Raw genomic sequence first — 26,404 nt, forward strand, 5'->3', positions numbered from 1 at the left:
GACGGTTGGAGAGGGATGACATTTTATCAGAAAGTATTCAGTCGCCCATGGTGAGGTTTTCAATGAGTGTTATTTTAAAGGGATTTTTATATCAATACTTTTTTGTTGATTATGCGAAATTCAGGTCGGATGGCTTTGTGGTATGTGAGAGTAGTCTTTGTTAGGCCATGTTTCGGCTACTGAAGAGGGGGTGTGGTGTGGTTTAGAGAGTATAGCAAAAATGGTGAAGCACTTTTTACTGATGGATCTTGCATTGAAGAGTAAGCATTTAAATTGTTGCGTTTCTTTCCTCTTGATACAAGAGTGCTTTGAGGGCAATGTGCGGTCTAGAATGGCAGCATTAGGGATATTGTAGCACCCATGCAGTCTATTCCACCACAATTTATCAGCTCAAGCTGTTGGTTTACACATTCACTACTGTATGTTTACTACTGCTTCCCACCAGAAAAACATCATTTACTGCACGTAAGAGGGGAGGTATTTGTCTAACAGTTTCCTTTCCACTCTCTTCTGCTTCACGCCAGAATCTTCAGTTTGATCAGCAGGTCTTTTTACAAAGGGGGCTTAAATTCCACAGAAGGAAAAGTTAGAACACGGGGATAAATGAAAGAAGTAAAAGTAGAAGCAATGTAATAGAAAAATATAAATTTTATTTCTATGGCGATTTACAATAAGAATAACAAATGTTTTCTTAATTTTTATACAACATAATTAGCGCTCTGAAATATATAAAATGAGATCTCTTATATTAAAAAGCCATATTATTATAAAATGTAAATGAATGTTGGGAAAGAGAATCTTGTATTTGAATTAGGAAAAGTCCTATTTTCGACCAAAGGTGAACATAGTACACAGACAATAAAACAAATCGAACAGTTGAATTCACTTTTTTTCTTGCACATGTCTGACAGGAATGCACATGAAGAGATTTCCTGCTTTGTGACTTTGCCTGTTGAATCGTTTAGGAATTCCAGATACTGAAATTTTGCACACAAACCGTGTGCTCTAAAACATGTATGCTGCTGTATGGATTCAGAACTGATGATGTGTCCCATCCTGGACCATTTGCAATGAATCCTGAGAAAAGAACAGCTTTTTAAGCATTTTCGCATATTCAGTAGAGTGAATGTTTCTTTTTGCTTCGTAGATAGTTTAGCTTGTAATGTTCTGTAACAGGACATTCAGTTATAAATAATCATAAGAGAAGGCACTTCAGTCTCCTACTGGACTCTTATGAATACAGCAAAACACTAGAACAAACAGCTTTAACACGTCTGCCCTACAAATTTTGATTCCCGCAATTGCCTCCCCCAACAGCATCTTATATATTTAATCACAGCCCTTTCATGTTAGGGGTAGTGCGGAAATTATAAAAGGGGTACAGTCAGTATATGGAAGTACTGAACAGAATAAAAAATATGTGCAAACCGCTGATGTACTATAACGTTTTTGGTTCTTGGGACTGAAGATTTTAGAGGAGTTAATCGTATGGATGACAGCAATATCCAGATTTGCATGGCCAAGTGCAGTTGGCTACAGACACACAAAAAGGTAACAAATTGGAACCCCTCGTTTCCTAGTTACACATGGGTGTCAGATATAGGGTTAATACAGAGGGATCTACATAGCGATGTTTGGCCGAGTCAGGATTTCTACTTGAATGTCCAGTACCGTGATAACATAGGCTTATATCTCTTTAGTATGAGTAACAACACACTTTGAATTATGTGTACACCCGAGCACCTCTCCTTTGGTATATGCGACTGACCAGGTCTTATTAGAGGATCCCATTACAGCACTTATGGAGGAAGCAGTGCTTCTTTTGTAATATGCTTCATCATCATCAATACTACATCCAACAATTAATAGCCATAGTAAAACTTGACGTCCATAAATGATACAATGAAAACACTGATCTTGCAACTACATAATGGCCAGCACTGCTCTTACCAAATGACTGGGGCTACCAGTCTACAGGAAACTGAAAATCGCTAGTCCAGTGAGGTGGATCAAACGACAATCATAAATGCAGACTGGTTTACACAAGACCAGGCCTCAATAGAAGTCAGACGCTGTGTCTCATGACATGATCAATATTATGGGAGACAACCCGAAAGGCTAGGGGAGATCCACTCTTTCCTAACACATGTGCCATCTTGTCAAAGAGGACTTGCTTTCTTTGAAGAGCCATAGAAATAGAACATCACAGTGGAATACTCCCTGTAAGCACCCCATACATCATGATGTAACAGATAAAGGGATGGCATGGGTCTACAGGTTGCCTGTCTGCACTGCTCATCTTAATATCTCCCCACATCTCAGCAATGTAGTAGAAATATCTAAACAGGAACTGGCCTTCTCCAAGACTTTCAAGCTAGTGAATCGTTTTGCTTTAAGGCTGTTGTGAGTAACCTTGCTTTAGTCCTATGGGATTCTCAGAGGCACTGTTCTCCATACCACTCTGGAAATTTAGTGTGATCAATGTATCTCGTTATTCCATCATACTACGTTGGTGTAGCAACCTCGTATTTACCATCACATTTAAGGCATTTCACGGAGTGCGGTCATATGGCTGCCTTATGTCATGATTTGGAGTTTGGTGCCTTGTTCGTTTCTTTTCACAGTGGGATCATCCGACAGGCCTTTGCGCCGCTGCATGTATTTTAAAATCAAGACGGGGAAGAAACATCTAGGAGGGGGGGGTGGGTGGTACTGCATAGGAATCTTGCATGCCGATGTTGAGAAGAGGAAGTTAAGTGCTGATTTAATGGTCTTCTCAAATTTACTATTGATATAGATCAGGGGAAAGAAATAACTGAGGCCACAGTAATAAATTCTCAAAACACTTTTTTTACAAGGACTAACTTCATTTTTACCATTGTTATGGGAGACCAATAACCAGTAGTGGGCTAGCAGAAGAAAGACAAAAGGGTTGTGTTGCCAATGATAATACATTTCAGAAAGTGAACTCTGTGCCCTCTCCTTTCCAGCCCACCTCAATATTAAGCTATGGTGTTGTCTTTAACTAGGGTCTAGTTAGAAAGTGAATTTCAGCCATGGAATTAAAGCACTACTTTTGGGTTTCCGGTACTGTAACCTTAATAAAGAGTTCGGCTAAGTAACTACTGCCCATACGTCAATTGGGGAGCCAGACATAGGTCCATGGTATTGTAACAGGCATTGTGATTTCTACCAGGATTGAAGTGTTCCCGGCAGAACTAGATAGCAGCATTTTGGTACCATGTGCACTGCATGCGTTTTTGAGATGATGCCCCTGAGTAAAAAGAGTGATTGAGGTTCCAAAAAGCAAAACCCACGGATCCCATATTATTGGGTGCAGCGGGTTTGCTCCTCTGTCTGGCAATGAAGACACCATGATACTGCAGGTGGGTAGGCACGGCAAAACTACCAGTGTGAACGCCATCTGAAATGTGGATTTGCGGTACATTCTGGACACACATTGGTTCAAGAAAAAAGATAAGCTTGGGGCTATAAATAACCAGACGCTATTGGCATAAAGTGACTGAATCAAAGTCCATAAACTGGGTAGCATAAACTGAATAGGATTTTTTTCGTCTGCAGTAACTAGGGATGTAAACTACTAGGCCACTACCAGTGTGCCATTGTAGGTGTGGAAATGTGTACAAATGTGTGAATTCTTAGGAAAATTCTTCCCCTTAGCCCTTCGAAGCTGAAATTCTGAGGCAAATGGCTTGTAATCTTGGGGATACTGTCAGGCCATCACTAAGCTAAGACACTTTCAGTCAATAGTGGAAAAAGACACGTTCAACTTGAATGCCCATGTAAAATGAATGGATGTGGGTATGTCGATTGGTAGCTGTGACATACCGCTGGGGAAATAAAAACATTTTAAAAAAAAAAGAGTCTGAAGGTTTTTAAGAAGTAAAAACTGTCGGGCAGTCAACAAATGTTATCTACTCCAAACCAACTTTTAAGCCCTTATGCTTGGTTCTCTCTTCTTTGAAAGTTACTCATTCCAAAAAGATCATCTAGTTCTTATAAAGCACCATCTAGTTCTTATAAAGCACCATCTAGTTCTTATACAACACCATCTAGTCCTTATACAGCACCCATAAATAGTGGAGATCGACACACCGCATTTGCTGTTCGAGCTGTTCGATAGCAACGAATGAAGAGCAAGATGAATATGCATCCCTCTACAGACCATCCTGGAACGGTTTCCAGTTCTTGATCTCAATTGGAGTCCCACTTTCTGGTTCCTTTAAACAGGTTAGCCACCATTCACACCCGACAGCTCGGCCTGTCCTACACATGGTCCCTTCCAACCCTGAGAAGAAATATTTTTTTGCTGCAAATACCACAAGTGCTTGGCAAGACAACCACGTCGCCTTTGAGAAATGTTCTTCACTTGGCAGCAAAACGCCCTCTGTCCAAGGGCACTGGAAGTCCACATGCGTCTCCATTCTTACAGTTACCAACGGAGTTGGAAATAGCAGCTAAGACATCCCCTTCCATGGGGCACAGACTGTCTTCATTTCGCCAATCCATCCTGGCCATCAGCCTACTCTCTCCACTTTGCAAATTATTTTCTCCTCAAAGAGGGGCAGCACGGCATCTTCTTCTGAAATCTCCTGGAAAACAGCGTTGCACTCGAACTCTTGGCTTTCTTTCTTGAAGTAATATCTGCTCAGAAAAAAATAACATCAATTACTGAAACAGTCTTTCCTAGTCGTGCACACTAGACAAAGAAAAGAGGTGAGGGTGGAATATATGCAACTGAAGCAGGGTACGTTTAAAGAGGCCCCCCAATAGGATAGGACTTTGTGAAAATCCATTCCATTTTAATCCAGCTTCTTTCAGTCACCCACTAATAAAGGTACCTCATAAAGCCATCCCAATCATTTTGATTAAGCAATATTATGCACCGAGTTCTCTTCTCCAGTTGTCCTACTCACTTGTAGATGCCTTTTTTGCTGAGTAGATCCTTGAACTCCCGGAGAGTGAGGGTTGGTTCCTTTGTCCTGATCATATAAGGTATTCTCTCTCCACAGAAGTAGTAAACGATAGCAAGCCCTCCCTGTAGATGGCTTTCTGTGTTAACCTTCTTCGCCATTTTGTGCCTGCAAAAGATAAAAGAAGCAGATGGTTAAAATAGAGGTCAACTAAATTGGACAGTTTCTTATTCTGGGTATCCGCACCCGTTGTTCTCTGCCTATGTAAGTATAAAACAAGTGAGATGGTGCCTAAGAGTTACCTTAAAATATTATAGGTCAGATGTGAATAAGCGTTAGAAAAGAGATCCTACAATGATTAACAACAAGTTCACAAGGCTAACCATATACAGAATGTTGGGAATTTGTCTAGCACATTTCTAGGGTGCTACTGCACTTTCAGAATCTAGGCACACTTTGTGTTTGACAGAGACCTTTACACTGGAATGTAAATGACCTCCTGACACTGTATAGGTTTCTGTTTCATATTGTACAGAGGCCGACAAGAACCGGTCATGGGGCTGTTGGTTATGAGTTCAGTTAGTTGCTTCAAAAGGCTTGCCCATATATTTCCTTACGCACTTGTGCATGGTTGCCCTCTGCTCCCGTTAAGGTGGTTACTTTGGAAGTGGATTTCATACAATGTTGTGTACATGTGGACTCATCAAGGTATACTTACTCTTCGGAAATCTTGGCTGTAGAAATGCCAGATGATGGAAGGCTCTCCGGGACCTTTGGCCGCTCTCTTGTTAAAGTGGGCTGCACACACCTGAAATGGTTGCAGAGAGATTAATTATTGCAAGTGTATACAAGGCATTTCACCATTTAAAGTTATGATACTTCTAATCACCCCCCTCCTTCCACCCGGACCCCCACTCCCCCCCCCCCCCCCACCCCACCCCCAATCCGGTCTGGTACAGCTGGTCTTCTAAGTTGTCCCTGCGCACCATGCATTATGTTATCTGTAACAGCCAAAGAGGCCTCACATCCATACTCTTGCACTAAGAGTGGAATCAAAGGGATGCTTCCAGTAGGGGCACAGAACGACGTTTGGCCCCTCATGTCACAAAAAGCTATGTACACTTCAGCAACACAACAGCAAATACTGACAGAGTAGTACAGCAGGTTTATCTATGAAGACCGCCCTCAGTCAAAAGTTATAACTATTAGAAATGAAAAAAAAACGTACGCAGATTCAAAGCCAATGGGCTAAATTTAAAAGCTCCTTTGCTAAATCAGGTCTAACGTCTTCCGCTGGGCTGCCAAACCCACAGAACATCACCGTCTCTTTACTTGTACCACCTTGGCATCAACATTGCACTCTTGCACCACCCTTGCTCTCTGCTCATGTTTTTGTTTTCTTAACAGTGCCTCAAAAACCACACTGTTGCATCACCTAGGCAATGTTCAGTAAGTTGCCCCCTTGTGGCATCTTTAAATGGGAGATGTGAGCCACACCTCAACGGCAGAAGATATTTACATCTGGTATATCTTTCTGAACATTCGAATGTAAATATGTTTACAATCAGCGTCTTCCCCACCCTTAGCTCGAGACTTAATAGGCCCTCAGGTTCACGTTGACAACAAGAGGTATGTACCTGGGTTTCTGCATCTTGGGTGCCTTCTTCTCTTCCACTAGTCGACGCCGGGCCTCTTCTAGCTGGTCAAGGGTGTTTGGTGCGTTGAGGGGAGGCATGGAGGTATCCTGCAGGAAGAGGTGAGCTGGCTGGGACGCAGAGCGGTGGGATGCTTTCTTTACATCTGGGCAGTGGCTGAAAAGGAAAAACAAAAAAAGATAAAGCTCGATCATTATGACCTGCACAGAAGAAACCATAAACATCTCACTTCCATTATATTATTCGTCGTTGGCACATTTTCATGCTAAATGAATGTCATTCGAGCCTCCCGAGAGGGTTTTAGAGTAGGGGTGAAAATGCTGGAGAGCATCTATTCAGACTCCATGCTCTGCTCACCTTGCTGTTGTGTCCCGCTGGTGTTTCTTCACAATCTTGGCACTCTCCAGCACCCACTGCCAGACACTGTGATTGCGCCCCATGTCCTGCTCTGCGGACAGAGGCGTCGTCAGCCCCGTCGATGCCACAGGCTCTTCCGTCCTCTGCGGGAGGGCGCAGGTCTCCGTCTTCCGGCTTCCTTTACCACCCAGAGAGCTGAAAAAAGCAAAGCGCATTTAGGTGGCCATGCTTCTGGCAAGTACAGCTGCATTTCGGAACTACATAGATTTCTTAGGTGGCTCCATAGCGCAAACTAAACTGAACTGTCACTAGGCGCTGAAATCTCACCCTAAGGCCTAGGGCCTAGGCTATCAAACTCCTCCACTCAGACATCCACTTTGGAGCGTAGTATGTTTGGGCATCTTTCATGATGAAGTAGCAGTGTTTAGGCACTGCTTGTTGTAGCTTTTAAGTGGTATTAACAGCGGACTCTCTTTACTCCTGCTCGTGGGTACTCTATTTTTTCATGAGCCACGGGAAGATTGAAATAATGAATTAGCCTTGCCAGAACGAAGAACTGCGATCTACAGGTTGCATTGGCATTTCAGGAGCACGTATTTAACATTCTAAAATATACGGCTAAACAAAACACCTCCTGCACTGCGAAAACTTTACAGCGTCCATATTTGTAGTCTATTAATTACTAGCCGCATAGAAGAGGGTGGGTAAGGCCTGACGTGGTTGGAGTACAACAACAAAACCCAGACATAAAGCAGTTTTTTCTATGTGATAGGAATGTGAATGTACAAACGTAAAACTGTTAGTATGTGCATTATCAATATGTGGAATAAAATAAATGTATTTAACCCGTGTCCTCGAGCCCGACAAGCTTCAAATGTGTATGTCGTGCTTACTTTTTCAAGCACTTTATAGGATAATACAGGAGTTTAATCGCAAAATATTTAAAAATGTATATTATTATGCTGCCTCGCTGTTATAACCAATAACAAAGTAGAAGTGGGGTGCGTCATAATACCGATTTTAGAATAAGTCATGTCGCTCAAAAAACTCCCTGGGGACCCATTAGAACACTTCTTACACTTACCCGCCAGAGATCCGGCTATCCAAGGTGGAGGTTCCAGTTTCTGAACCCTGAGGCGCCTTTGTTCGAAAATGGCAGGCGGATGAGCCAGGCAACCGGAGGTGAACCCCTTGCCCTTTGACCTTCCTCTGGTTGAGGGGAGATTGGGAGCGCGGTGACAGGGTGGCCGGCGTCTTGAGCACCCGCGACAGGTGGTCGTCGAGAATGGACTGTGGGTCATCCTCGCAGGAGGCGGGAGGCAGCACTTCCGGCTTGGCGACTGGCACCTCATATTCATCTTTTTCTTCCTCCTATTGGTTCGACAAAAGCTGGTTAGTAACTGCATCACATCAAGGGGCTTCGCGCTTATCCACCAATCATATCATTGTATATACGTCGCCATCACACTTACTCCTCGCTAACCGTCTACCCATGCCATGTGACCACACGGCTCTCTCGGCGCTCGCGCTTCCATTACAGGCGCGCGCAGTGACGGCCCTCCCTACGCACTGCGATCCCAGCAGGCGCCTCGGTCTCAACAGGCTGTGACATGTCAACCAATGCTGCTGCCAGCGCTGCATGCCAGGGCTTCCAGTCTGTCGAGCTTTCTTGTTATTGGTGCCTCGTTCTGAAAATACTCTTAACCTCGCCCTTCTCTCACTCGTCTCTTTCACCACAGATCCAGTGTCCCATCTACCTGCCGGTAGTTCCTTCGAGTAACCCTTTACCCCTCTCTTTCGTATTTACACTACTGTACAAGTAGTGTTTCAGCACAATCCTCTGTAGGGTAATTATTCCCCCCCCCCCACCGACCCCTCTTTTTATTTATTGTGTTGCTTTAAATCATTGTACCTTAGAATTTTTCCCTACAACTGCCCCGGCCTCAATCCTTTGCAGTCCACGGTGCCCATAAGATACTCCATGTTTCCGGATCCCTCCAGACCACCCCCCCCTTGGCGGCTTTCTGTCTTTTCGACCTCTATAAACTGGCCTCTGATCTCCCCCTCTCACTTTCCTTTCCCCATCTTGGTGACGCAGTCCCACTCACCTCTTTCAACCTTTGCAATCGCTCCTCGAGCCTCTCCTCAGCCTCTCTCTGCTTCTTCACCCGCTCCAACGCTGCTGTCAACTTGGCAGCAAACTCCTCGGGGTTGGCCGGCAACATTTCTGCAGTGGGACGCTTGGTCCTCTGAGGAAAGTTAGGGGGGAGAAAAATTGGGTCAAGTCAGGGTGTCCTTGGAAGAAAGTAATCCATGACCACACAATGGAAAGCACAACAGAGTGTATAGTAACTGCCCAGAGTTCACAAGTTGGCTTCCACACATTGGTACTGCCAACAGTTTTCAGAGACTGGGTGCTATCACCAGTGCAACACCACTAAAGACATAGGGATTGCGACAAGATAAAACCAAAATTTAAAGGCATCATTATTGCTCAATTACCTACTAAACTCAAGGATGGTTATTTTGGGGGCGCTGTAGCACCCTTCCCACCCCTACTTCCGGCACCTATCCTTGCACACCTCTTCATGATTCAACAAAAAAAAAGGGGGAACACTTATATAGTTGGATCTGGTCAGGTAAAATAATATGTGGAAAGTGATGCACTATGCAACAGAGTAGGTGTGGGTTAAAAATTTAGAAATCGCCACCTACATCCCCAGTTGGGAAATTTACAATTACAGATCTCGTACCCAAGTTCAGTTCACCACAACCTCCGCTCCCCAACATCAGTCAGTGAGATACAAGGACCAGAGCCTGGAGTTGGAGGGGAAGACTATACATCAAGCCTCAAGTGTGCATATTGGACCCTTGCGAGCAAAGGTCGTCTCATGGACATGTAGTGAACATCCTGCAAAAGGGATCCCTCGTTAATCACCGCAGCAATCAACACTATTGAACAGCAACTCCATGACTCCACAGCACAAAAGTAAACATTGTAAATCAATACAAGGACTTAGATTTGGCTTTGCTTCGGATGGGATCTGACCAACTCTACACCAGTCCAGCTAGCTTCCAAGAAACTTGGATTCCCACCCTTGGGCAAGTGTCTCCAATTTACAAGTCAAAATGTTCTTATGCGAGTTTGTATGTTAAACTTTTAGCTAATAATCCCCACCACTGAACTTACAGGCACAAATGGGAGAGAAGTCTGCCCATTGGAACTGATGCTTCTGTGAATTTCTCGCTGTTGCTGCTTTTTGCTACGGTACGGCGGCACTCCATCTCTGCAAGAAAGCAAGCTTTGTATTTAATATAAATGTATAAAATACATGCATGGAATTTCACACCATAAATTGGCAAAGACCAGAAGGCACATGGAGAGTCAGAACCAATTATATGTGCCCATTTACCCAAGACAGAAAGACGTGACAACATCATACAATGCAGTAATAGATTCAGAGGGCAGGACAAGAGTAGACATGTCCATATGCATTGGTCACCTTTTATAAGACTTGGGGTAATGATAACGGGCGGGGCACCTAAGAGATGTCAATGAACAAAATGAGCAGGCTGAAGGAATACATGCAATACTATATATATTGGCAAGGAAAGACTATGCCACTTCACTCCCTCAAGATCAAAGGCCTCCTTGACCATTGGGTGCGTGAAGTGGTTGTTGGAGATGCAACCAGTGTTAATATAGGATGTTTATAAAGGCAGGAGAGGCCATTCAGCTCAAAGGGTTTTTTCTTGGGCAGGTAGAAATGCTGATGCAACCCTTGCTTATGGGTGCAAAGGAGGATAAACATGTTACCAGAGTGTATGCTTGAAAGGGTGCATATGCTACTTTTCTTTGCAGGCCCTACATTTAGAAGGCGGAGATACAGGCCTTCTTTATCAGTGGCTAGGACAGAGAGTAAAGGTACTAGCAGGAAGGGAGGTCAGAGAGGATATCCTACTAACAGGTGCAATATAGGATCTTCTTGTTAGGTGTGCAAGTGGATGGAGACTGTCGCAGGTGATTATTAAGTGGAGTATTTAGGCTAAGCAGTGCGGGGACCAACTCTGACATGGCAACTGGTAGAAGTTAACTTGAAGGGGATGGGTCTCGCTCCTTCTGTTAGAGATCTGTACTTACACACTCCCATCCGTTAAGGACATGCTGTCTTCTGTTAAGGCATCGCTTGAGATCTCGCTGTCGTTGATGCTGGCAGCTGGTGCATAATACTGAAAAGGGGGTTCTGTTCTTCGAGCGAAGCATCTGCAAGGAATACAAGATGGGGAGACCTTACAATGTGAATCTGGCAGTACTGCTTTTTTTTTTAAAGCAAGTCTGAGCAACAGTGAACATGAGCCTTCTTCCCGATTACCAGAGGAATACCCAGTTAGTTTTACTCTAGTTGCACACAACATCAATAACCCCAAAAAGAAAAAAAGAAACAATAACAGATTCAAAGAATACAGCCACTGTCGACAGACAGCAGGTTGAGCCTGCACTACCATTTCAACTCCTAAAGATTTTCAAGCTTTACAAAAACAAGTAGTATTTCCGAACCAACCACCAGATGAGGGACTAATGCATGACACGAGATGTAAACCAACACATGCTAGAACATAGCTACACATGTGGCTGTACTTCATGGTCCTGGCACCGGAACCCTCATGAGACCAAGCTACAGATTCTCTAGCGTTCTCAGAGATACTACTGGGTAATCGGAGATGCAACAGCTATCAAGCGTCGGTCCTTCTAAGATTAACTAAAGAACGCCGAAAAGAGTTGAACTGATCAAGACCAAATTACATTGTGGGGTATTCACCATCAGAATGCAAGTTGCGTTGTTCTTGTGAAGAGTGTTTACAGATTTTCTGTGAGCTAGAACATAGTCCGGCTCATAGATCACAATTGGCAACTTGTGGAAGTAAATATGCCAGGCAAGCAAATTATCTACAAGTGCTATTACATTTTGGTCGCACGAACAGTGGCATATTCCTGCTGGTTCCGATTTCACCTCCAGGGGTATTATACCGATTATTCCTACTATGTAATTCTGGAATTCGATGTATAAGATGCTGTAGTCTGCCACGCTGAACATGGTCTCCAAATAATTTGGAGCTTTCCTAACAGGTCAGTGGACTAATGCGCAGATGACATCACTTCCGATATCTTTGCTCACATCTGCCACAAGCGGATTTCAAAGAGTCGCACGGTTTGATGGTTTAGACACAGGAGTGGCAGGAAGTGCCTCTCGTTTCCTGAGGGAGCCTTTACAAAGAAACACACAGCGCTTTGGGCCTTTGTTCTGGTGCCTGGGCAGCACATGGGGGCAACTTCAAAGAAGCCACAGCCGTGCTCATGCAAGACAGATCCGTGGACATGCCTCTGCGTGCTAAGCAAATACTATATTCACCTTGAGCACCCTAACTCCTAAACGAGCCAACAATCATAATCAAACCACTGACCAGGGTTTGTAATAGTCTGCAGCGGAGTGAGAAGATAAGGGCTGATGCAACACTGTTTTAGGGTTTGCGGTGCAGGGGGGACACATGAAATAGGAATATTGAAAATAAAAATGTGAGACACCTCACTTAATCAACCAAGATGGCGAAACTGAATAGTCATTGTAGTGGAACAGGCCTCACATCACAGGTATATCCTATTAGTACAGGGGTGAATGACCGTCCATCTAGGATTCAGTCAATCCATCTCGATTCTGAATGAGTATCCATGGTAACAGTCAGAGCTATGTGGTTTAGTCATGTCACGTCCCTGCTTCAATGTCGGTCGTTTGTTCACAAAGACACACTTTCTCTGTCTTATTGTGGTCTAAAAGGGGGTCTCAGAAACCATCCATGTTTCCCTCAATGTGGTAACTAGGCACATTGTAAAAGGACTGGGGTACGTTACCACCTGTTAACTACAGCTGGCTAATAAGTTTCAGGTTCTGCCAAACATGTGACCCTGAAAAGACCTATAAGGGCACGTGACTGGTTCGACTCGGGTCCTAGTGTTGCGTCAGAGACTCTGGCCTGCTGGGAGATCTCCCAGGCCCCGATAAGACAGCCCTGCGCCTGTATTCAGTTACCCAGCCGCGAGTCCCACCCAAAACACGGGGTCTTGGACAGCAGAGGAGATGAACGGACGTACACCAGCCATGAAAGGGAAGCCTAGCGCCTCCCAAGCTCGGAGACTGTGCAGGATGATAAAAACAAGCTCGGCTCGGCCTGCTTTAATCTGCAAGCCGGCAAAGCAGGGGGTCACAGTGGAAGGAAAAAAATGAATAATGGGGAGGGGCGGGGGGGGGGGGGGGGGAGTTTGGACGAAGGACTAGACTTTGAGTCGCTGCACGTCTCCAGATGAAGAAAAGAGGCATCTCGCGCCGTAATCCAGCATAAGCCTTTCAAAAAAATGTGAAAAAAGGAATCCTTCCTGAAGAAACTGTGATTAAGAGATAAGGTGTCTTTGAAACCTCTCGTATTGTTGGCAGTGGTAGAGTGGGGAGAAAAGTCAGAAGTCTTTGTGCAGGCGGAGGGGGGGTTGCTCTCGCCAGCACATGCGGCTTTCTTTCACATCAAAGGACTGTTGTGTAGGAAGGAAGAGGGGATCTGAGTAGAGCTAACCTTTGACCCCCTACCCCCCTGAAAAAGGAGGGAGATGCCGAGGAATGCTTAAATGCTTATCCAAGTAGAACCTGGTGACGAGATGCGCAGTCGACTAAAAAAATAAGGCGTTTTGCGCCTAAATGGGAATTTGGATTTAAGATCATAGCAGCTTGCCGTTCGTGGCCTCCTTTATTCCACGCTATTGTTCGTGTGTTGAGTCGGTGCGTCTCGAGTAGAGAAGTATTGCTACCTAACGGTTGCAGGTTCAAACCGGGCCTGGGCGGAATGTATCTAGTTGGAGCACCACTTCATAGTTCTGAACCCACATAATATACCAAGTGTCCTCTGCCCTTTGTTATTTTTAAATATCCCGGTGGAGAATCCACAGGAAGACAGCGCTTGGCTGTAAATGCCCAGAGTGTTAGTCTACACGTAGCATTAGCCATCAATGCCCCAACTGTGCACGAATAAACACAAACAACTGCTACACGTCGCTTTTACATGATGTGGAACATCTTGGAGCTTGCCCGCTTGGGAAAAGTGGTTAATATCTTTGAAAGCCATTGGCCAGCTTTGCAAGTTGCCCTAATCTGTGTCCAACCATAGAGCGAAACAAATATTCATTCCCCATGACGACAAAGCAGCCACCACTCCACACCATTCAGTTTTATTGTGTCATTTACCCCCCCCCCCCACCCCCCCACCCCCAATTCAAGTTAATGAAGCACTGGGATGCCCTTGGGTAGCCATGCGCTATACAAGTGCGTATTCATTCATTCATTCATGACTGGCTAGTGAAAACAAGCTTACAGAAGGGGGTATATAAACTGGCCACAATATTACCGCATAGAAACGTATCACACGACAACCAACCTGGTCACCCATTTGAGGGCTTCTCCAAACCTCTGGTAGCCATTCCACTGAGCAAGAAGTGGATATTATCCACGTTTTCCCTGAATGAAGGATAACTTACTCAACACCAGGTGTCAAAGTGGGAATGCTGAAAACTAACTGATTTTAAAATGTGAATAGACAATTCCACCCTGGCTGGGAGGCTTGGGCGCAGCAACTCCAGAGGCCATAGTTTTAGTTCTGCTAAGGGGTTGAGAAGAACACAGTAAATGTATAAGATGGGTGCAGCCTCCCAACAAGATAGATTTTCTTTGAAGTCGTGTTTAAAACTCCCATGCTCTGTTTTAACTATTTACCAGAACCAGGGCCATTTCGCTGTTCAGACAGAGCAGAACTCTTGCACAACCCTCCGGTTAGATTTTGGAGTGTCTGACTGCACATGGTTAACATGTATGCCAGTAAGAATAGGTTTCTCCTATTCCTCATGGTTTTATCTGGATCTGGAACCTCAATGTTATTTTCTGTAATTGCATCTGATATCATCATGTGACATACAGCAACTGGTTATCATTCCAGGCAAAGTAGATTATGTCCAATGTTTTGGTGAGTGAGTGCATTTGGAAAGACATGCTTTTGTAGGCGTTCTAAAACCTCTCTAACATGAAGGTACACCCTCTTACCAACAAAAAAATAATTGGAGGGAAACTGCTTTCTAGGGGAAATAGCACACACTCGATTATGTGCATTATTTAAATGTCCTTGGATTTTGTTCTAATCTAACCTTTCGAGATGAAAAAAAAAGTGGCAGCCACTTTGTCTTTGAGTGCGCCTTTACATTGTAGGAGAGGTTTTGTTGACACCGTGTTCATTCAAAGGACCGCTCAGCTTGGACTCCTGCCACAGTGACCTGCCCTTGACCGAGAGCCATGAAAGTGCCGCCGGTGTGCTCAGCCCAAACCTGCAAAACGTTTATTGTTTTATTTGGCTGCGTGACCGATTACCGAAGGTTTATAACTCCATTTTACAGAGCTGCATCCCCGTGCGGCCCCTTTCATCTCCATGGAAAGGGCCCAGTGAAGGAGAAAACGCACACTGTTAAGCGAAGAGGGCTTTCTTGCAAGGTCCTGGACGCCCTGTACCCCTTCCCGGTATCTTTGCTATTGTTTTCTTTAGATGTAGCCGATAATTATACAACGTGTGGCAGTGGCAGCCACGCGCTGCCAGCAGACGGTGACGCACCGACGTCAAACGCCACTTGGCCGCTTGCAGGTCAGGAGGCGAGCCTTCAATGCAACATGGCGCCTTCCGTTCTCCTCCAACTTTTATATAAACTTTCACAGGCCTAAACTTAACTTCACTTTGATGGAAGTCAATGATGAGGTTAAATCCAAACATTTTTCAAATTATCCCTATTTTCATGCTTATAAATGTTGGCATGTATTTACCAGGCAAAACCCTGCCCTTGCTAAAGAAAAATGGAAGAGGCTATCAAGAGACGCAAAAGAGATTCCAAATTCGAAAACAACTAGAGTTAGTAGTGTTGGCCACCTGCGAGTGATCTGCTCCTGTAACCATTATATGCTGGCGATCCCATGCGTTACTCGCTTTTATTGTATAATAAACAAAATAATGTTTATGGTTACAGCACTCCATTTCACGCTCTACACAGACGGTGGGTGTATTGGTAAAACTACGGTATACATTTATATTTAACCCAGTGTTAACAGCAAGTAGCGTGTTACAAACTAAATGCACAGTAATTCATTAATACCCAGGAAACAAAACGTCATTATTGGACCCAATAGACCAATGGCGAATCAAAGGCACACTTTGAGTGATTCCCATTAGCGGAAGGCAAAATTCTAGAAGGCACCTGCCAAATGCCAGATTCAAAAGGACATAAAAAGAAACCGATTTAAGTCACTAACCAATGGTAAATCAGATGTACAAGGAACAAAAAGCAAAACATTGAAATGAATCTCATTTAATGAAATAAACTAGGTTTTAGAAAGAGCAGTAATCCGAAGAAGAGGCAGTTTCTTACCTTTGATTTTTGGGTGGGATCCGGGTAAAGGCACGACTCAGTTTCCCAATCCTTGCAGCTCCTCCATGGGAAGGGCTTCCAAATTCATCCTCCTCAGCCAACGTTGGAAGACATGACCCAGGTGTAGGGCTTTCAGGTGTTGGGCTATCTTCAGCAGCACGGGCATATTCCCGACAGATGTCCGATCGCATAAAGGAAGGGTAAGCCTCCACTTCCATGACCCTTTGGATTTCCTGCTGTGCCTGGTCAAACAGGCATGGATCCAGCTGCTGGCTGCGCACTCCCTCCTTGACTTGTGCTCGGGTAGTGGTCTTAAGGCGTCCAGAGACCGCTTGGCTATTTTGCACATACCAGCGATAGATAGCTTTAGCAGTTCTGGAGGTTTTCGGCTCCGATGGGTCCATACAACGGAAACCATTGCAGGCAAACCAAAAGCTGAGTAAGTCTCCTTGGCCCTCTCCTTCCAGGTACATTCGAAAGAGGGTTGCTCCATCCTGGTCCTCCAGCAACATATGGAGGGAGCGTCCCCACCGGGAAAGACGGGAGTCCAAAGCAAGACATCCTTCTGCCTCCCGAAGACATAGCCCCTTCATTCCTCCTTGAAGGTCATATCGGGTTTTATGTGGAGCAGGTTTTTCTACCTGTGAAAGAAAGTGCACTTGTTAGTAAGGTACAATGCATTGCTATGCGGAGTCACACAAAACTTGGGAACATGCCTGGGAATAACTCATCAGACTTCACCTCACTTTGCTGAAACAAAGTCTGTGGTGTGGTGCCCATGCACTCAGTGCCTTAAGACAGGTGGCCAGTCAAACAGCTCACACACATATGTATGATGAGTGTAGAGTACTTTTAAACACACCATATATAGTAAAATCACCCGTGCTCATGACAAGGATAAAGTGTAGGACGTCCATGATACCAGAGCACCTCAACTCCGGTCAAGGAGATTCCCAGAACTGTAAAGGGCGCCCAGACTTAAAAGTGTTGTTGGACCATACACATGTAGAAGCACATCTTAAGACTACTTTAGTCATCTGCTGGTGGTCTGTCACCCCTAGCACTTTCTTCCACTGGACAATTCTCAACTTTGCCACCAAAACCCTATAACTTTAAATGCAACTGCCAACTTCAGCTCATAATTATCAAGCAAGAGGTCTCTCCTGAAACCAGGCTCTCTCAAACTGATATTAGCTAGGAAGGCTAAAAATCAGGAACCCCGAAATACCTTTCAGATTCCCTATCATGCAACATTCCCACATGCACTTCCTAATATCCAACTACGGAGATCTCCTATACTGCAGCAAGACCTCCATGTGCTGTACCTAGATTTTAAAACTAAATTTTTTATTAACATTACTTCATGTTTACAGTTAATTTTTTATAAGCATGGCAATCACTCTCCCTATTATAATGAGTTATTATTTATATTTTTTGGGGATTTCACCATCCAACCTTAACTACCACATGACCTTTATCCTTTTCCGAGACAGTTTCGTATGGCTGCTCCTTTAAGAAACCTAAAAAAGTTCAACAAGCAGCATTTAAAGGACTGTCTATAGTGGTAGGTGGATTCACTCATTAAGACTGCCATAAATGCACCAGACACCCCTGCCACATGGGCTTCTTTTATCATATTGGAGTCCGATTCGTACACTGCCATTATGGCCTCCAAAACGATATCTCACAGTATTCAGCTAGATTTACCTTCGAGGGATTGAAACACTTCTACTGCTAATTATTCTGTGTGTCTTAGTATGGTATGTCAAGAAAGCTAAAGCCAAATTGAATGCTATGTCCTTTAGTTAATATCTTCAGAGTCTCACACATTTCAGTAGATACTGAATTATTTACACTATCTTTAACACAATGTCTCATATCCCAAAGTCAGTGTAAGGAGTGTCCAATGCATGCATACCTAAAAGTCTCACAGAATTTCTCTTCATAAGTAACTCTCTCTTATACATTTGTAAGCATATCACAGTTATTTAGTGTGTCACTTCCCCCAGCTGAGAAAAACTGCTTATCACCACCACCACAAATTCTCACCTGGAATTCTCTTGTCTCCTGGCCAGGCACTGGTGGTCGTAGGGAGGTTTCACGAAACACATGCCCGGCATCGGGCAAACACGCCAGCACCCCAGCAGAACTCATGGCTCCTTGCGCAGGTAGGCCTCGATTACCTGGAAAGAGATAAACAATACAAAGTTGAAGTCACATACCACGAATTGGAACTCAGTGGCTGAACAGTGTAGTTTAACTTCATAGCGTTGTACTTATTTGTCTGTACATGCAAGACTCAACAACTGTGCATGACTGATGAAATTCTCCCTGCTAACTAACCTAAAAGGTCTTCACAATCAAGACCTACCAACCTGCAGGTAACCACACAATGGAGTAAGGAATTTAACAAAGATGCCATAACTCTGCTCTTGTAGTCCATTTTAAGAATGTGATGTTTTTCCTACACGACCGAGGGCTTTATTTTGAAGTTTGCAATTGTGGGACACCAGTCAAAAAGCGGTGAGAATTAAGTCTAGACTGTTTAGGGTGTAAATAGGGTCTCTGAATAGGATAGGCGGGACATCTGCCACTTTTTGGGGACTGTCATCCACCAAAATTCAAATACGACCCTATCTACTAACAGTATGGTGTCACCGTGTTAGGGCAGTGTATTTCCATTCTACTTTTGAGCGTCTTACTCACAGCAGCCAATGAACACACTGCTTTCAGTCCTGGACCTCCCTTTTACAAAACATGATGCCGGATCAAGACTACAGCCTGAATAAACCACTAGTTTGTAAATTAAAGCCCGTGACTGAAAACAAGCTGACCCAGTTATACAAAGCCATATGGGAAACCTACAGAAAGACAGAGGAGCCCTAAAGTGCTAGGTGCCTGACCATCAGTGTCCGACGCTTCACGATCATCTCGTTAGCGCAGCATCCATTTTGAGTGTTTACTCAGTAATGGAAATCACAAACCACCACAATGCAGCAATAGCTACAGTTCTAAAAGTTCTCCTAGTTTAACAACTAGGTTTGATACGAGTCAATATGTCAAAATCAACTGGTCACGAGCCACTGACTACATAATCTAAACATTTCTTAGCAGCATAGATCACTTCTGGTGAAGGCCAATCACAAAAATACTCTTTGCCCATCCATTAACCCAATAGTGCCATTTCTTATGGCTGATTATGGGATACACACTCTGGATACCTCTATCAATGCAAAATCTTGTAGTATTTGTCTTTTGAAGCAGCAGTCACATTTCTACTGTCAGTGGGACTTGAGACAAGAAAACTGGCTTCCGCACAACGCTTTCTGAAGACCTTAAGGCCAAGGGGAATTAGCTGAATAAGTTGAAGATTGAAATTTCTTCATGAAGATAGCTATGAAAAGTTCAGATTTTGTCAATCTAGGTTTTGAAAAAGATAGCCTTTCAGTCAATGCTTTCATATGAGACTTTGTATTTTTTCTTTCTTATATTGCTACACCGAATAGATATGATACAGATCTGTTTGTGTGCCAAACTCCTGTGGATGCCTTCTGCTAGTAGCAGAGTTCACCTACATATTCAGAAATGTTACAGCATAAGACATTCCTGTCCAATTGGTACAGCTGAGGCCACACTGCCTGTTCATGTCTGTGCTACTATCGGTTCGTACATGGCCTACTCCACTGTGTATTCTTAAGCATTATTTTAATTAAGTTACTACCGGTGACCGACCCACTACTCTCTAGAAGGAGTTTCAAACCATCAAGTAAAGATGCACACCAACAAGTCTCTCATCAGTATCCTTGCTATCAAATCATACCTATATCCCCATCTGTACTTCTTCCTCTGAGGCATCCATTCTAGTTGTTATCTCTAGGTATGATCATCTGCATGGGCATCTTAACATAGCAAGAATTGCAGTTTGTGACGTTCTTCAATTCCCATGTCGTCTGAAGTCCACAATCTACGGATTTACATTTCTTGGTAAACCGGCATAACTGCAATTGCCACATGGTTGACGACCCTTAGGAGCAGGTGATCTACAGTTCGACTGAAGCAAGGGACTTGGATGGGGCATTTACGTCTAAGCACAAGGAAGTGGGGAAATGTTTGTTTGACCTGTGGTAATTCTCGTTGGTGTTCTTATTTCAGATTAGGATGTAAACCATTTGGTTGTATTGAAGCACGGTGCTGGTTGAACTATAGCCACAGGACAAAGCAACATTTTTATCCGGATCTACAATACATTGTTTCTCCTAAAAATAACACACTCTAGATAATAACGTACCTAACATTGTTGCCTTTAATACATACTAGTTACATTTCTCAGTAGACAGCAGGAGTTGCTACCTCTTCAACCAAGAAGTGTTATTATAGGCCAAATGCGGCAAGACAGCTGCACCCACAGATGTTGCATGTATGCCCCACACTTCATATGCATGGTGTGCGTTTGCCTTTGAGGTGTCACTGCCATCATATGAATGGTTATAGGACTTTAATTGCTGCAATAAGAATGGTATTTCATATATAAGAACTGTCCGCCAATTAGGTTTTTTCCTAGGTGATATTTAACAAATCTACAGGAAAGGGAAGGTATGAACATTGCCTAGCTTTCTTCACGCTGAGAATACGTGAGGAATCCTTTTTGAGCCCTGATGAATTCCTGAGACCAATGAACACCTACAGAGAGGCAGAAACTTGTTGGCAAACCAGAGAGATGCCATGGACATTGCACTCAATAACATCCACTAATTAGAATGTATAGTATTTTCTTCAATACCTAAGGTAACACCTAATAACGGTAATCCCTGTGTTATACCTTAAGGTAATTTTTTGATTATAACCGGAATTTTATCTAGAAGATTATTATATCTCAAGATCTCCCTCAACAACTGAGGTAGAGTCCGCCCTGGTAGTACCATCTTGTCAGGGTGAGGTGGCTGATGATAATGCTTGCAACATTACGTGGGTGAAGTCACCCAATCCAATATCTCAAACGTTTTAGGATTATGTGATCACCTAGGACAGAGAACAGTTAGGCAGATTGAGGATGCTTACAGTGCCCAGGTACACGCCACCGCCAAGCACTATGACGATGCACAATAATGGTGGTGTTAAATTGTAAACAAACATCAACAGGTACCTAAAACTATGACTCCATGTTTGCTCGCATCTTCCCGGTAGGTGCCACAACCCACTGATGTCCTTCCGGTGTGCAAGAATTGGAGAAGCAACGGAATGTGCCAAGCCGGAGGGGAACAAAGGTAACATGCTTATGTCAGGGGCAGAGGACATGACCGTATAATTAAAAATGTTGACAGTACGGATCCCTCTCGCCCTCAAGAAGACTTCAAAGTGCGCCGCAAAAAAATTAAACAAGTATTGCAGAAAGCTCCCGCTCCCTCCCCTGCGGTGATTGCATGTGCACTTGATGGTTCTTCGTTTGATCTCTTGCATGAAACTCCCAATCTCCCGTTTGGACTGTGGCCAGCCCAGTGATTAAATGTAATAATTTAATTACACAAATGGCTGCTCAATTGCAATCTGCACCTTAGCGCGGCGAGATGAAAGGCGTGAGTCAGCCGGGCCGGGCCTGGCACCAGGGCTGCGCAGGTTGCAACAGGCCTCGCCCGCCAGCAGGGCTCGGCGCGCGCCAGGCAGACTTCTACAAGCCCAGAACAAACTCCGGCTTCGTCGAGACCCTCAGTCCGCGTTGTCGATATCAGAGCCACGGATTCAGGACTTCTGGAACGATGATCAGACTGATAAATCGCACGGGCACACCCGTGTGTAGAAGCAGGGTGTGAATGCCCAATACGGCAATCTATAGAGTCCCACAGATCAGAGTATGGGCTGCTTTTTTGGTTGTTTGTGAACCTGTTTTGTAGCTGGGTAGGCAGGTATTACTGTTGATTTCTGGTACGTTGCCACATTCTCACACAAAATATGGCTAGATTCATTTACGGGTAGGGCTATTTTGTCTTTTACATCCTATAGGGGTCTAAAGATTTTGGAATGGTCGCCTCATCCATTATTGATCCTGGCATGTTTCCTCATAGGCATCTATACACACTAAAGTATGTGGATACCACTCTGGTGGACTCAACCAGTATTGGAAGTTCTGAGAGAAGTTATTACTGGATTTAAACAGGGATCCAGACCTATAATAAAAACAGGTCAGGCTATACATATCCTCAGTAATTACCTTTAGTTAGTCGGGTGTCTTGGATGTGGTTTAAGTCAGAATATTTTGGATGCCTGAATAAATGATCATCTACCTGAAGATTTAGTCAACATGTTTCGCCACATTACAAGCCTGTATGGGTCAATGAACTTCTTCAGGGCTCTTACACTCCCTATTATTTATGCTGGTGCCATGCACAATCATAAGGCCAGGGGTGCAGTTCCCTGTAGTAAGACATTTGTCAAGAGGTAAGTCACCCTTCTTAATCCCCTGTCTGTCGCAGTGCTGCTTCTCCTGTTCTCACCATGGTGCAGCAGGCCAGGAATGGACATCAAGAGAAGTATCCAACCAAGTATCCAACCAAATGTGGGACGTCCAGTTTTTAATGGAATAGGCCTCTGAAAGTAGTTTACCCTGATACACTTTGATAGCATCACACTGGAATGTGCTCTACTGGGTGGCAATAGAATGTTTTCTAAAGATTACTTTACCACCTTAAACATTAAATGTCAATTTAACATAAGTATGGGGAGTGGACCTGAGCACAAACACAGCACCCACACCGTTCGTCACCTGTATTAAATTTTATTGTTGGATAGTATTTTTGTATCCTTGCATGCACTTCTCTGTGTACACCTTCTGCCCAAAGATGCCTCCCTCACCAGGGAAACGTGATCTACAAAAGCAAGAACATGTGTTCCTTAGCCAGTTTTCCTAACCCTGCTGACACCAACTGCAGTGCATTCCACAAGGTGGATAATTCCCCATCGAAGTACTATATATTATTGGAAACCATACATCGACCTTTGACCCCCTAGTTGCATGGACAGTAGCCACTTACAACCTTTGGATTTTCTCTTGACTTGCTAACTGCTTGACTATAGCCATCAACCTTGATGCTATCCAGATGCCTCCTAGACTGAGGTATGTTTTCCATCGCCTGATGCGATAATTCAAATAGCATTGACCCTTAATACCTTTTCTGCCTTGAAGAAGTCCAATGTTTTACTGGACGAAAAACATTGGCTGAGGTTTTTATGAATATGACATGCCAACACTAAAGTAAGAAACGATTGGATCGTGCAAAAATTGTTATCAAACTCTGATATATTCTACTGTGAAATTGTACTTTTTTGTTTTTCATGTGATGCAGCTGATCTTGCTTTTGTATTAATGGCAATTTGTTCACATGAGCTTGCTTTGCTCCCTACCTCTCTTGGAAAAAATATTTTCTTGATTGGCTTACATGGGGGTGACAACATAAACATATTTTGAGAAACAGGAGGTAACAAACAGTATTGTTTGCATGTTAAGGCACAAAAATAAACGCACACATAAACCGGTACGATTTGCTGGCCCATTTCATTTCCTGCCTTTGCATACAAGTACTTGTGAGTCTGAGAGGAGACGGATTGCCACTAACCTGGCAAAGATTACCCAGTGAAATACTGTGTGCATATTAATGAATTGTTGTTAGTATTACCCCCTTCACATAGCTTGGCCTTGAATCTAGGCTACTTTTGTTCAGTTCTGAACTGGACTGAAAGAAACTTTGCACTCAGTTTCCTACCCCCACCTCCATCTTAAGACACTGGTCATAAAAACTTGACACTGTCGGAACAAATGACTTTGCAGGACTCCACGACTTTCTTCATTAGAAACCAGCGCGGTCATAGACGTTAAAACAAATAGACGCCCTCCGAATTTCTTCACCTTTTTCGTATCTTTCCAGAAACGTTTAAAGTGCCAATTATATACACGGAACTGCCCTCAAGGTGCTTGGGAGAAAATCAAAATGTGAATTTGCCTAGAACACGACTGGAAGGGTGAAGTTTGCTGTCCATAGGCATTCACTGCTGGGCTTTGTGGGCTGTCAACAGAGGTGCACATTGTAAATTGTCGATTGTGTGGCGAGAACAACTGGGCACTCTATATACTCTATTGGGGCACACATCGATTCAAGGTATCTGCTACAGAATTATGGGTGGACTGTTTTTTTATGCTGGAGGCCTTTTAAGATAGTCAGTGGGTTGAGCATCTGCAGCAAAGACCTGCAGGTCATCGAAAAGTCATTTATATCCCAACAACGCGTTTGTCTTTGGCTCTTTTTCAAGCCACAGAGTTGCGCAATAACAGATTACTGTTACGCCCCCAGACATTATCCATTGCGTTTTTTTATTTCTTAAGGATGAATCTTGTTCTGTACGACCGCCTGAAAGTAGCCAGCGGCCCTCAGCTATTTAAGAGGGAGCAGTCTTGCGGCCACTCGCTCGGGGACAAAGGCCCCAAGTTTATGGTGGGTGGGGGAACGGGGAGGGGTGGGGGTCCCTAATCCGCTACCCTTTGGAAACGCTGATAGAGGCGGTGTGTGCACACCTGCGTGTCACACCTCTGAATGTGCCAAGTCCCCACGGCTGAAAACTACAGCTGTCCTGAGAAGAGCCGGAATCACTTGGGGGAGGGGTGAGAAGTTGAAAGCAGATGGTAGAAGTGTTAGGAACTCCACTGGAAGTGATACATGTGAGGGCGCACGTTCAGAGCAGGCAGAGGCCCCAAAGGGACAACCCGTGACAAAGTTGAGGGCGTTATAAAGGGGCGTATTGGAGAACCAGGTGGCCGGGAGGGCAGAGGGCGCCACTGCGAGAAATACATCTTCACACTCGGCCACATTCCTGCGCCTGCTCCTGTGTTTGGCCCAACAGCCGCCTTTTGCAGAGCATGGCAAGGCCTTCCCTTTTAAAACCATGCTTCTAGGAGCACCCCTTGCTTTGGGTGGGCCTTTGGCCCAGAAGTATTGGATAGGGGGCTGTCACCATATGTGGCGTTTTCCCCTCAAAACATGGGTATAAGAGTACCTTTCCGGGCGCAATCCTTTCCCTACCATTGACTTTTGACATGAAGCACACACGGTCTCTTTGGTGAGAGTGCGACGCAACTAACAAGGTAGCATTCTACACGGTACCAGAAGAAAGACGTGGTCTAGTGGGGAGGGTACCAGACGAAAGGATGTGATCACTTCTTCTGGTCAGGTCCGGTCCACAAAAGACCCACAACTGTGACCAGGTCTAATCCCTTCAGGTCCTGGGACCAAAACTAGATTTGATGTTGGTCAGCTGGTAATTAGCAGGGACAGAAACTTCGTGTTAATGCCCTACGCCCCGCCCCTCCTTTACTGTTCACAGGAAGGGGGTCTGTGTAAAATGTAAGTAAGGATTAGGCAATGGCGCCCGCGTAGCATCACTTCCGAGGCAGGCCTGGGAGGGGGCTGGGCTTGCAGAGTTCGTAAGGGGCTGCGGCGTTTGCTGAGGTGGTGGGAGAGTTGCATGGTTATCAAAAGGCAATGAGTGCGGCAAAGATCCTTAAAAATGGTCGCGAAGTGCCCCGGTTTTGGGTTATCTTGTGAGGGAACTACATGTCCCTGGACTAGGGGGTCTAAATGCAACTCCGGGGGCAAACAAATACCTGGTGGATCGTGATAATCTAGTAAAAAAAACAAAAAAATCCAGCTTAAACGGATCAAAAGTTAATACAAACATGTCAACACGTGTTCACGTGCAACGGAAGGCCCTTTTAAAAAGTTAACTGGCCAACTTCTAGTGTTTTATCTCAGTATTCAACTGTTTACACTGGTACTAATGAGGTGAAATCTTTGCCCACGCATTACCATGTGAAAAAAAAATAATCAAGTAATACTATCAAAGTTATGCTGCATAATGTGCCCCTTTTTTTGCTGCTTAAATTAGTCAACCTTGCCGCATAATTGGGTGATCCTCTG

The 26,404-nt window shown here is 44.3% G+C and overlaps 1 protein-coding gene across 2 annotated transcripts in view; it reads right to left on the reverse strand.

The window, feature by feature from the left end:
• Window positions 1-630: 630 nt before the first annotated feature.
• The window catches only part of LOC147701752 (axin-related protein-like), a 30,698-nt gene continuing 4,924 nt past the window's right edge, over window positions 631-26,404 (reverse strand). The window contains exons 2-12 of one of the 2 annotated variants that reach the window (XM_086930368.1): window positions 18,495-18,628; window positions 16,446-17,086; window positions 11,088-11,210; window positions 10,137-10,233; window positions 9,055-9,195; window positions 8,031-8,317; window positions 6,947-7,141; window positions 6,572-6,745; window positions 5,653-5,742; window positions 4,938-5,102; window positions 631-4,665 (exon numbers count right to left, since the gene is read on the reverse strand). In XM_086930368.1, the coding sequence (XP_086786494.1) occupies window positions 4,539-4,665; window positions 4,938-5,102; window positions 5,653-5,742; window positions 6,572-6,745; window positions 6,947-7,141; window positions 8,031-8,317; window positions 9,055-9,195; window positions 10,137-10,233; window positions 11,088-11,210; window positions 16,446-17,086; window positions 18,495-18,599 (2,145 nt within the window). In that variant the 5' untranslated portion in view covers window positions 18,600-18,628 and the 3' untranslated portion in view covers window positions 631-4,538. The remainder of the gene's footprint in view (window positions 4,666-4,937; window positions 5,103-5,652; window positions 5,743-6,571; window positions 6,746-6,946; window positions 7,142-8,030; window positions 8,318-9,054; window positions 9,196-10,136; window positions 10,234-11,087; window positions 11,211-16,445; window positions 17,087-18,494; window positions 18,629-26,404) is intronic. The other variant, XM_086930369.1, reaches the window with a different exon arrangement.

Source organism: Lissotriton vulgaris, chromosome 7 (genome assembly GCF_964263255.1).
Source record: "Lissotriton vulgaris chromosome 7, aLisVul1.2, whole genome shotgun sequence".
Classification (NCBI taxonomy): Eukaryota; Metazoa; Chordata; class Amphibia; order Caudata; family Salamandridae; genus Lissotriton; species Lissotriton vulgaris.